The sequence below is a fragment of the Garra rufa genome, chromosome 12 (assembly GCF_049309525.1).
Source record: "Garra rufa chromosome 12, GarRuf1.0, whole genome shotgun sequence".
Taxonomy (NCBI): domain Eukaryota; kingdom Metazoa; phylum Chordata; class Actinopteri; order Cypriniformes; family Cyprinidae; genus Garra; species Garra rufa.
In genome coordinates, this window is record NC_133372.1 from 16276022 (window position 1) to 16288923 (window position 12902).

The following is a 12902-nucleotide window of genomic DNA, read 5'->3' on the forward strand; positions in this document are numbered from 1 at the left end:
GCGGCAACTATGGATCAGCAGGCCATCAAGGTGCCACAAAGTACTATGTGTTTGTGTAGGAAGATATGGCGTAATTTAAAGTGTAGGAAGTTTAGTCATTCAAGAGACAGTAAATCTTGCCTCAGCTGGCTAGACTTCGTTGTCATCCCAAACCACAAACAACACTGAGTGGTCACTTTAGGCACGAAGATCCACATCTGCCTCAATGAAACTCTGTACTACATCTGAATAAAGGCTCCATTCTCACGGTTGAAACAGATTTCTGGAAAGAGAATCTGCTACCTGATTGTCCAACACTAGTGGTCAGAAATTTCAACCATTTCCACAATCAATGCACAAATTCAACCCTGCTCCTGGAGATCTACCACAGTCACACAACTAAGCATACAAACCTGCAGCTTTAAAGATTCTGAGGTCATGCCATGACATATCTATCTTTTATTAGTCATATTTCCTCATGTGATATGAATTTGCAGGGCAGAGCTCACCAAACCTGAACTTTAAGGCAGCAAAATTTGCATGATCTTGCTTTTCCAGTGTCCTGTATTCGTATGCAAAAAACTCAAAGGAATTAATGTGTGCCTTCCTCTTTTAACTTCTTAAATCTTATCAAACACACCTGAACCAGCTCATCAAGGTGTTAAGGATTACTTGGAAAATTACTGGAAGGTGTGTTGAGGAGGTGGAACTGGCCATGCAGATCCACTGAAAAGGAAGTTGTCAGTATCCTTACTGTATAACCTGTATAAGTACTCCCTGCTGCAAAGTCACTCTTAACCAGAGCAAGGAGCTGCAAAATGCTGGTTTTCCCAAACAATGCAACAGGGTGAGAGACATTGTAAGAGAATTTGGAGGTACCCCAATAAATATGGACAGGAAGCAGGCAATTATTGTCTCATTTATAGATAGATGCAGTTTTTGAGAATGTTCCAGAAACTGCCTAGTTTTACAGTTAAGTAACATCTCACATTTTTGCTTGTAAAACATCCTGGCAAAAAGAACCAAAATCAAAGATCAAATCAAAACAGAATCCACAAGTAAAAACTACAAACTGACGAGAGAATTCATTTGACTACAAATTAAGATTATTGTCTTCTGCAGATAAGGTGGAGTATTACAAAACAGTCACATGCACTAGCAGAACATCAACATGGTTAACACCAGCTAGGACTGGATGTTAAATAAAATTATTTTGGATATATCAAATGATTATGAAAACAAGATAATCAAGATAAAACTATCGTGTGGAATTTTGTTGCGCAATGACTGCCGTATTTTGTCTTCTTTTAATCCAGGATAAAACAGAATGTATCAATATGACTCAATTTAAGATTAATTCATACAGTAAAGACTATGCAGTGTTTTATTTTCAAATGAATTTCTGTATTCTTAATTCTATTACATAGACCTACCTGAAAAACTGAAGTTTCATTTGTACTTTTGTTCTTTTGTATTTAACTTTCCTGTTGCTTCTTTGGTTCTTTTTTTATTAGTGTCTGTACTATAGTTATATTCATATCAAATGCACAAGATTATCTTTAGCTCAAAATGTTATGAAGAGCAGCTACTATAATTATTTTTCATTTGCATTTGCCCATCCTGAGGTAACTAGAGATTTTGCCAACTACACTTTGGATCCACCCTCTTACAAATATGACCCCTGCGAGGACTTCAGATGACGCCAACACTGAATTAACATAAAAACTGCCAAATTTTCCTGATTCTTTAATAATTACAATTACATCATGTAATCATTAGATTATTCCTAATTGCAATGGAGAAACATTCATTTCTGCTTTGAAACTATGTATTGTAAAGAGCTATATGAAAAAAAAAAGTGTGCAAAAAGACGTTATGTAGCAAGCCTTTTTTGCGAATACAGGTAATTTACCATATAAATATGTTTTGTAATGTTTATGACTGTCATAGCACCAGCTGTGGTCCGATCTCCTTAAAACTTAGCATGCTTGTTTAGAATCACCTGTTTCGTGAAGTTTTGAGTTTTCTTTTAGGCTTTATAGGATTTAGGGTAAGTTCGGACAGGCCCCTTTTCTAAACGACCCTGTTATAGCTCCCCAAAAGGTAAACTTTTTTTTTTTTTATTGACCTAGAGAGTCCAGAGAATTGTACTGCAGTGTTTTTTTTCCCCAGACGGACCGAAAAACCTAGGACTATACCGCTAAAGCAGGTTTTCTTACATCTTCTCAATCGTTTAAAGTGCTCCTATTATGCTATTTTCAAAGTAGGGCTGCGCGATAAATCGTATGCGATTGTCATGCGTATCTCATCAGTAAAGCCGGTTCTGTGCTCAATTTTGAACGCGATATTGCGTAGCTTTTCAGTGATCTACGGCTCAGTGTTTTAAATACCGTGCCATCTGAAGGCAGGTGATGGAGATTTACTACTAATCACAGAACCGGCTTTACTGATGAGATACGCATGACAATCGCATGCGATTTATCGCGCAGCCCTATTTCAAAGGTTGTTAAAGGAGAAGTCCGGTGTGATATTGACCTAAAATGTGTTGAATCATGATACCGAGTGTGAACCTTTCATAGCTCATCTCGGCTTGTCCCCTGCAAGCGAAATCTGGCGCTAGTTAGCCGATGCTAACAACAGGTTGTCGTTGAGGGTGCCTCGGGCATCGGACTAGCCATGTAAATAAATCACTGTTTTACACCATTTACGAGGCACAAAGTAGCTCCACACTTCATTGGTAGACTTCCAAGGGCCCTGACATTTAAAACGAGACATTGAGAACTTGAATCTTGAATTTAGTCACGATAAGTCGAGTGACGAGCAGGAAGGAAACTACAACCTGATAAGTCACGTGAATACTCGCATTACTTTTGGACTGGAGTTAGTGCAGACAGTTGGCAATTGCAAGGATGTCGGACGATGAAGCTACTGAGTTTTATGAAGTAGTAGTTTAGTTTCCTTCCTGCTCGTCACTCGACTTATCGTGACTAAATTCAAGATGGCGGCTAACGGTAAATTTCCTAAAGGTACTGTCTGTATAAATCTTCTTGTAAATAAACTACCAGTGCTTTTTCAAAGTTCTCAATGTCTCGTTTTAAATGTCAGGGCCCTTGGAAGTCTACCAATGAAGTGTGGAGCTACTTTGTGCCTCGTAAATGGTGTAAAACAGTGATTTATTTACATGGCTAGTCCGATGCCTGAGGCACCCTCAACGACAACCTGTTGTTAGCATCGGCTAACTAGCGCCAGATTTCGGAGTGCAGGAGACAAGCCGAGATGAGCTATGAAAGGTAACCATGATTCATTACACTTTAGGTCAATATCACACCCGACTTCTCCTTTAATATTGTCTCCTAAAACAGGTTTACATGTATGCAAGGTCAAAAAAACACTTTAGTTTTCTCCAAAAATAGATTTAATTTTACCTCATTTCTAAATGATTGGTAAATGATTCGTGCAAAGCAGGTCGAAGAATCAGTCTCTCTTAACCCCTCCTTTCTGTCCAATCCAAAATACCCAAAAATTCCGGCGATCAAATCTGAGGCATGTGTTAAGGGTTCCAACAACATAAGACACTTGAGCCTGCGACTGACGGTTTAGGAGTTCGCTGTAGTGCCCCCATTAGGCCGATTGGTGATGTTGTCGGTGGTGCGAGTACTACCATCCCTCCAACTTTCAAGTCTCTACGAATTACAGTTTGGTCTGCACAATCAGTTTTACGCAGAGATCGCTGATCCGTAACCATTCTAACAATTACAATAGGGTTTAAGCGCTACCCCTAATAATAAGAAGAATATTGACCAAAATATTTGTGAACAGCCAACAACTCCAGCAAACACCAGACATGTGATAAACAACTTGAAAATCTGCAGTACAAAACAAATGCGAAAAATCATGAAAGCTACTGCAACTTATAATCTTTGGCCTGTCACAATGTTGTTGTTGCCATATTCTATCTGGCTGGTGCCACAATGATCCACTAGTGTTTAGCACTGCCTTTGGCAGTCAAGAGGAATGAAAAAGCTCCGTGTTCAAAAGAAAAGAGGTGGTGGTAATAGAAACCAAGTTTCAAATTGATTGGATAATAATCAATGTCCTCTTAGTCTTTCAACTCAGCCAATCAAAAGTCAAAAGTCAAAGTCAACTTCATTGTCAATTCTGCCACAAGTACAGGACATACAGAGAATTGAAATTGCGTTACTCTCAGACCCATGGTGCATACAAGTAACATTAAATACAAACAGTAACATTAAATACAAACAGTAACATTAAATACAAAGGTAGAATTTAAAAAAATATGAATAAATACAAATAAACATAATATATAAAATTAAAAACACAATATACAAGTAAGTGCACATGGTAGAGAGTGCAAACCACGTAAACAATGTAAACAATGTAGTGCAACAGAGCTTGTAAAGTTTAAAAGTGTCAGAGCAGTCTTGTTACTGTCTATGAATAGTGTGAGGTAGTTGGCAGACCAATGCTGCACAAAGTGACTGGTGCAGGTCATAGTGTGTGTGTGTGTGTGTGTGTGTCTGTGTGTGTGTCAGAGTTCAGAAAGTTGTGGGGCAGAAGAGGGGAGTGGGGGCAGAGCCGGGAGAGAGTTGAGCTTCCTGACAGCCTGATGGGTGAAGCTGTCCTTCAGTCTGCTGGTCCTGGCCTGGAGACTCTGCAGTCTCTTCCCTAATGGCAGCAGGCTGAAGAAGCTTTGCATTGGGTGGGTGGGATCGGCTGCTATGCAGAGGGCTTTTTTGGTGAGACGGGTGCTGTAGATGTCTTGGAGGGAGGGGAGAGGGACACCGATGATTCTCTCAGCTGCTCTGACTATGCGTTGGAGAGTTTTTTGGCAGGACGCATTGCAGGCTCCAAACCACACAGTGATGCAGCTAGACAGGTTGCTCTCGATGGTTCCTCGGTAGAATGTGTACATTATGGGGGCTGGTTCCCTTGCTCTTCTTAGTTTGCGGAGGAAGTAGAGACGCTGCTGTGCTTTCTTGGCCAGTGCAGTGGTGTTGTTTGTCCAGGAGAGATCCTCAGTGATGTGCACACCCAGGAACTTGGTGCTGCTCACTCTCTCCACAGATGCACCGCTGATGGTCAGAGGAGCATGCTGAGTGTGCGCTCTCCTGCAGTCAACAACAATCTCTTTCGTCTTCGCCACATTCAGAGAGAGATTGTTGTCTCCGCACCACATGGCCAGGCGGCTCACCTCGCTTCTGTAGTTTGTCTCATCCCTGTTGCTTGTAATCCGTGATGGTCTGTATGCCCCGCCACAGGCTCCGTGTGTCTCTGCTGTCATTGAAGTGACGAGATATTCCTCTGGAGTACTGTCTTTTAGCCTCTCTGATGCCACGGGAAAGGTTGGCCCTAGCTGTCTTCAGGCTCGCGTGTAACAGTCTCAGTGTACTCCTGGAGGTCAGTGGTGTTGTTGTAAGTGGCAGCCTGTTTAAACATATTCCAGTCTGTGGTGTTAAAGCAGTCCTGTAAAACCTCTGAAGACCCCTCTGGCCACACTTGTATCTGCTTACGAACCGGTTTGGTGATTTTAACAAGCGGTCTGTAAGAGGGCATTAGCATAACAGTGATGTGATCAGAGGTGCCGAGGTGGGGGAGGGGGAAAGCTTTGTAAGCTCCTCTCTGGGTGGTGTAAACAAGGTCCAGTGTGTTATTTCCCCGTGTTGGAAAGTCAATGTGTTTCTGTATTTTTGGAAACACACTCTTTAAGTTTGCATGATTGAAATCCCCAGCCACGATGAGAAAAGCATCGGGGTGAGCTGTTTGCTGCTCACTGATGTGCTGATATAGTTCATATAGTGCCTCGCTCCTGTAGTTGTTGGAGGTGGGAGGGATGTACACAGCAGTATAGCTGTATATTCCCTCGGTAGGTAGAACGGCCGGCACATAATAACCATAAATTCCAGCACTGGTGAGCAGTATTTGCAGACTACAACAGCATCGCGGCACAAAGCGGCACTGATATAAACACAAAGTCCGCCACCGCGGGTCTTACCCCCCGTGACGACAACCCTGACAGCCCGATAGCATGTCAGCTGGTCGAGCTGAATGGCGCAGTCCGGGACACTGTCGCTGAGCCATGTTTCCGTGAACACAAAAACACAACAGTCCTTTACATTCCTTTGAGATGAACGTAGTAGTCGGATGTAGTCCAGTTTGTTGTCTAATGAGCGTATGTTGGCCAGAACGATGGAAGGGATAGCGGTTTTGTGTGGGCTAGCCGCTAGCCTAGCTCGGATACCTCCGCGCTTACCCCTCTTCTGCTTCCTCTCACACCGCTTGAGGCGCCTCCATTGTGGGCGAGGTGCAGGAGTGGGGGTCGGTGATTGAGTAGGCCTCCAGAGCAGACCCAGATCATTCAGCTCGTCAGTGTCCACAGAGTTCAACTTAAAAACTTTGTTTCTGCCGATGTCGAGCAAAAATGTTCGGCTATAAACGCGCTTAAGGGCAGATAAACGCGACGAAGACGTACAAAAACACTGCGACTTACTTATCACATAAAACCAATACATTTTTTTATAATACCGGAAGTTCAAAAAAAGTGTTGTGAAATCATTAAAAAAAAATGTGTGCTTCAAAATAAATATAGTGTGGGGGAACATCAGCTAAAGCTTCAAAGATTCAGCAGAGAGAAAAAAAGGCATGTATATGAAAAGCTTCTGCAACGATTTACCAAAAAAGAGGGGTGAAAAAATTATATACAAAGAGAAATCAAATCAGGAATGAAATCAAATTTAACTCTGAACCTGTAGCATTGACTGATTGATTGGCTTGTGAGTGGCCATTCAACATGAGCAAGTCACTCAGTATATATTTTTTAATGAATTGGGTACGCCCAGCAATAGCGGTTGACATGCAAAACAAAATGATTCAGTCTATTTTTCTCAGTCTAGACTAACGCATTTGACTTCACAGAATTCCACAGTGAATTTTACATCTCTCTAAATGTAACATTCTCAAACATGGAGAAACAAAATGCACTAAATAAACAACCTCCATTACCCCTTTTCCACTGAAATGGTGTGTGTTCTGGTGCCAGACCCCATTCTTGGCCAGTGCTCCACCGGGTGGATTAAAGCCTGTTTTAAACTGACTCTGCATTTCCACAGACTTGACATAACAGGTTTTGTTGCAGTGCATTATGTGTCTATAGTAAAAACTATACTGCAACAAATTTTCTGCTGTGGAAACCCATGATTCGGGTTGAGATATAGGCACCAACCAAGAACCACGTTGAAGGAAAAAGGGCTCATAACAGAAACTTACTCTGATCCAGCGGCCATATCGGTGTAAGGTGTCTCAGGTGTGGTGACTCCCAGTGTGATTACTATGCTCATGACGTCAAGCGCAGCAACGCGGGAAAGGGGATGGGGGGGGCGGGGAAGGGGGTGAGGGGAGGGAGAGGGAGAGGGGAGGGAAGAGGAGAATCAAGGGCTCCTAATGGCAGCAGTGAAGCACTCCTCAAATGGGGCGCTGCTATACCACATTACGCACATCAGGAGACCTAAACCAGAGACCACAAAAACAGAGAGGGAGAGAGGATTAAGTACATGACATATGCATAAATGCAGCCTTAAAAACATGCAAAATTGATAGCACAAAAAATATCCATGTTGCTTGGTACAAAATTTTCAGCTGGCTGAATCATCTTTTTCTGGTTTGTGTATAACACGAATACTTGTAAAATGTAACCTACTGTTGCTAACCTGTGGTACATGTCTTTACTCTGCTAAGTGAAGAACATCAAGAGGAAGAACAATATAATAAGAAAGGTCTTTGAGACTCAAAGTATATTTCATTATATTCATTCATTCCACACATTTTTTGATGTATTAAGTGTACTGTGTAGGTTAAAGTCGGCCGGCTGAGCTACAGAAACAACAGATAACGCAAAAGATAATTCATATCTCCCTCAATACTAAAAAAAAGTGCTGTAGATGTGAATATGAAATTACTTTATATACAGACAATCAAAACTGGTGAGACTGCAGACCTAATCAAACCAATCTTTAAACCTCGCAAAACATCTGTCTTTTGCTCAACCTGAATTATAAAAGTAGTTTAGATTCAGAGATCAACTTGTGTACAGCAAGCTATACATAGGTTAATATTCCTCAGCAAATACACAATCTACTGTTTTTGGTTTACTTTTGCTGCACCACCAAAGCCAAAGTCAAGGCAAAAGTGTTATTAATGTTGAAATGCTTGTTGAAAAAAAATGCAACAAATGGCAAGGCTTTATTCAGCACTTTTCAATCAGGCATATAATGCAGTTTCTTCATTGCCTACAGTATTATTTTAACATTTATACCGAGTTCTAAGAACTTGGTGTTGTACTGAAGGCAAAGTGTTGGTTTTGAGCCAAACCTGACCACAAAGGATGTCAATTTGTTAAGCAACATGCATAATACATTACATAAAACACATTATGCAGTTTTCAGCATGATTAGGCATCTTTCACATAAACAAAACAACCTCATCTTACAGGCTGTTTATGAGGGAGGAGCTCCAGCAAGACCAGTATGCTCAGTAAACAAGGCCAAAAAATATTTTAAATTTAGTTAAATGAGTTGCTACTACAGAACTTCAGCACAAACCTTTTTCATTTCAACTTCAAGACTGCATACAAGTTTGTATAAAATCAATGCATAAGGGAAAGTGCGTAAAAAGGACAATTCAAATAAATAATGGCATCATGAATCAGGCTTAGACTATATAATCTTTAATACACTGTGTTATTTTGAACTGTAAAGAAAATGTAAAAATTCATTATTCAATGTCATTATTTACACACTTGTATTTTGTTTCTAAATGGATTTCTTGCTTCTGTGAAAGACAAAATAAGATACTTTCAAGAACATCTGGATCCAAACAACACTGGACTCCACTGACTTTCATTCTAAAAAAAATAACCCTCTCTCTCGCTTCTACTTTTGAAGAATTATCAAATGTGTCATTTAAACAGGTTTTTGAGAACATCTTATAGACTCTGCAAACTTCAGCTAATCAAGTTATAAGCTCTTTTAAAGTGTGCATTATATAAATCTACATAAATGTGTCCATTCTGTATGTGTCCTACTTATGAATGTTGAGACTTGTCTGTCCATGCACCTAGATTTCAAGCTAGGGCTGCAACGATTAATCGAACGATGTTGTGAGGCGCGTTTAGTCAATGAAGCCGGTACTTTGATTAGTAGTAAATCCCCATCACGTGCGTTCAGCTGGAGCGGCAGTTAATACACACAGCCTTAAATCACTGACAAGCCACGCCAAATCGCGCTGAAAATCGAATTCGATTTTGAGCGCGATTTGGCGTGGCTTGTCAGTGATTTACGCTGGGGTGTTTGAATTGCCGCTCCAGCTGAACGCACGTGATGGGGATTTACTACTAATCAAAGTACCGGCTTCATTGACTAAACGCGCCTCACAACATCGTTCGATTAATCGTGCAGCCCTATTTCAAGCCCTCCTGCACTACATTCAATTGCAATATAATCACTGCCATAATCACTGTGCACTGTATGCATAACTGCTACCTGGCCTTTGAGAAAACATGTTTCCCAGCGTCCATAAGTATACTAGATTACTGTTGTTGTTGTTTTTTTTAAAGTTAATATTTAATTTCTGTATAATCAAGATTAAGATTACATCATACAGAAGGAGAATGCTGACCTGCTGATCATATAGACAAATTTATGATCAAATTTATGTATTACGGTTTAAGATTTGATCCTTAGCATCATTCATTCAACAATAACAAAACAAAGTGCATTCAGAAAGAACTCAGACCCCTTAGGTAACGTAATGGTTTAATGATCTACAACAAAATTTAACTTTGTTGATAACTAAGTGCACATTGCTACAACACTATGGTTACATTAGAAATGATATCAAAATTCAAAGTTATTCAAAAACCATAAGTTATTTCACAACCTAAAACTTTCAGATTTTTAGTTGAACTGACACAGAATTGAAAACACAGGATAGTGGACATCATAGGCAGTGAAAAACATATCTTTGGTTTCTCAGCAGACATCATTGAACAGATGTTAGAGCATTTTTATATGAGAAAAATGCATGGTTTTATATCACATTGTGCACATAGGTTGCACTTAATTTGTTCACCTATCAATTTTAAAATCAATACTCAACCAGTTTTGTCAGAATACCAGAAAAACATTTTCTTTGCACAGTTTCTCTCCCTTTTTTGTTTGTTTGTTTGAATGCAGCTTTTGACAAGAGTATCAAATAGTAGCAATACGCTATCTCTAATAAAATAAAATGACAGTAACAAATAAGGCTGGGTACTGTAACAAATTTTAGAAACTTGCGATTTGATTTAATTTAGAATTTGATTCATTTTGACATTGATGTATTGTCCATGATTGCCTATGTTTTCTCCAAAGAAAAAAAATCTCTCTTAAGTAATGCTGTAAACTATGCAATAAACCCTGTCAGTTGGTACCTTAAAGTAATTTGTCAACACATATTTAAATTTTTATAACTAATAATAGTATACTATAAAAGTACATGATAAAGAAATATATTATAATAATTTATGTTTATACTTCAGTCTGTTGTTGAAATATAAACATTTAAACAGTGGATGTCAAAACTTGCTGTCATGACGGATTATTCAAACATTAAAAGGCACAATATGTACGTTTTTGCCACTAGAGGGCGCATTTTCAAAAACAAACAAAAACAAAGGTGTAGTTGAGTGTGGAATCATGGGAGTTGTTGTCTTCATCCACACAGCTGATGCAATCCGTCGGGACTTGGGGAGAAATCATGTCCATGGATATGCTAATGCTTTAAAGACTTAAGGTCACTGTAGTATGAAGCAGCATAGAGCTGAAAGTCGTGGAAGTGAAACGAGGATGCTGGAGCGATTGCTAATGAAGGACGACCGTGATACATGGCTCGAAAGCAGTGGAGCTTTTATTATGCCACAGTCGACCGCTTCCGCTTCTTCCAGGCATGCGTATGAAGGAAAAAGCAGTGCCGTTTCATCATACTAGATACATTTGCGTGTACACTGTAAAAAGATTTCACCAGTTTCAACTTAAAAACTTAAGTTCAGCAGCTGCCTTAAAATTTTAAGTTAAATCAACTTAAAACTACAAGTCATTTCAACTCACGACAATAAAATTAGTTAAACTGACTTGTACTTTTAAGTTGAAACTGGTGACAACTTTTTACAGTGTATTGAAAGTTCTGTTATAATGCTACTCTGTGCGTCTGTCACTATCTAATAAAATGCATAACATATTAAAGTGTCTTTGGGGTTTCCATGTTTTCTACAATATAAAACTAGAAAATCAAGGGTGTGTCATTGGCAGGCGACACAATGACACGGTCCGTTACGTTAGTTAAAATTGCTTATTTTTCTGGATTTAAACATTCTTCAAAACATTTGGAATAATGTAAATACACAAGTTAGCAAAATATATAATGCAGTTTTATTAGTTTTTGGATGTTTTAATCAAAAAAATCTTACATATTGTGCCTTTATATGGATGCGAACTAGTGATGCGCGGATGGCGGTTATATCCGCGGGCGCTGCGGATAATCCGCGGGTCGGGTGGGTCGGGTAATAAAAAAATGCATTCTGATTATTTGCGGGTGGGTCGCGGGTGGATGAGATAAATCAATAATGATGCAAATATTAACTACATTTTCTAAAACTTGAACGTGTTTTAAATATGTTTTTCATCAGGCAGAGATGATTTCATTTGTGTGCGTGTGTGTGTTTGCCTGTTCTAAGTTTTTGGTGACAGAAACGTTGACATTCCATATAAAGTTTGAAGGGAGTTATGCCTGTGCTAATGCTATTGAGCAGCGGTGTAGTGCATTGGTCGCTTTGCGTTTACCCACGTCTCTGATGCGCATCATTCAGAAGTGTCCTGCATTAGCCAAAATCATGACAGTCCAACACATGAATAGCTAATTCAGTCGCATGTTAATAAATTGAAATATTCCCTAAAAACACCCAGTAAAGACAGTGATGTGGTCAGGACCGTGGCGCCGGCTTCTTTTGAAATATATTTGACGATTTTGCCTGATGCGTCCATGCTGCCTGTTCATTCTTACGCGAAAGCATGTCAGGCTAGGCGCGCAGTGGTAGGCTATAATTATTATTGATTACTTATTTGAATCAGTAGATTATAATGAAAACAATACCTTAAAAATGAAAAGAAGCAGATTTTTACGCTCAGACCTTTCTTAAACTGGTGAACCCCTGTAAACTTCAGTCCAAGCATGCGTTCAAATACTAAGTTCAGAGCGGCTCTAATAGAGAGAAAACCCGACCGATTTCGTCAGAGATTGCGGAGAGTCGCATCCAGATGTCAGTTAACGTTATTCTTTTCTGCATGGATTTGGCTTAAAATCATGAGTGATAAACGTATAAGTGTGCAGCGATTTGCAGATCAGCTGAATCAATCTGCTGTTAACATGAACCATCAATTTATCATATCATCATGCAAAACTAAGAATTACAATAAGTGTAATATGACGATCGGGTGCGGGTCGGGTGCGGTTATCTAAATCATAGAAAAATATAGGTGCGGGTGGGTGGCGGGCGGATAATTTATTTGAAGCTGCGGATTCGGGTGACGATTGAGCCCATCCGCGCATCTCTAATGCGAACGGTTGTGCATAGTTATTCACAGGATCTGTGGTGTTGCATGTTGATATCCATTCATGCCTGGGTTGAAAATGGTTCTGAGTAGTAGTTTATACAAAGAGAAAAATGTCTCATGAGTTTCAAACAACAAAGCTATATTACAATATACCATTCAGTAAAGCTGCATTAAAACCAAGTGTATTTTAAAAAGCAATATACAAATGTAACATTGCCTTCATACCAAACACCTGCATACTTGCAGTCAAGAAGCAATTCG

The 12902-nt window shown here is 39.7% G+C and overlaps 1 protein-coding gene across 3 annotated transcripts in view; it reads right to left on the reverse strand.

The window, feature by feature from the left end:
• setd5 (SET domain containing 5) overlaps positions 1-12902 on the reverse strand; it is a 41157-nt gene that overhangs the window by 16472 nt on the left and 11783 nt on the right. For all 3 annotated transcript variants that reach the window (XM_073851741.1, XM_073851740.1, XM_073851742.1), the window contains exon 2: positions 7264-7501. In XM_073851741.1, the coding sequence (XP_073707842.1) occupies positions 7264-7334 (71 nt within the window). In that variant the 5' untranslated portion in view covers positions 7335-7501. The remainder of the gene's footprint in view (positions 1-7263; positions 7502-12902) is intronic.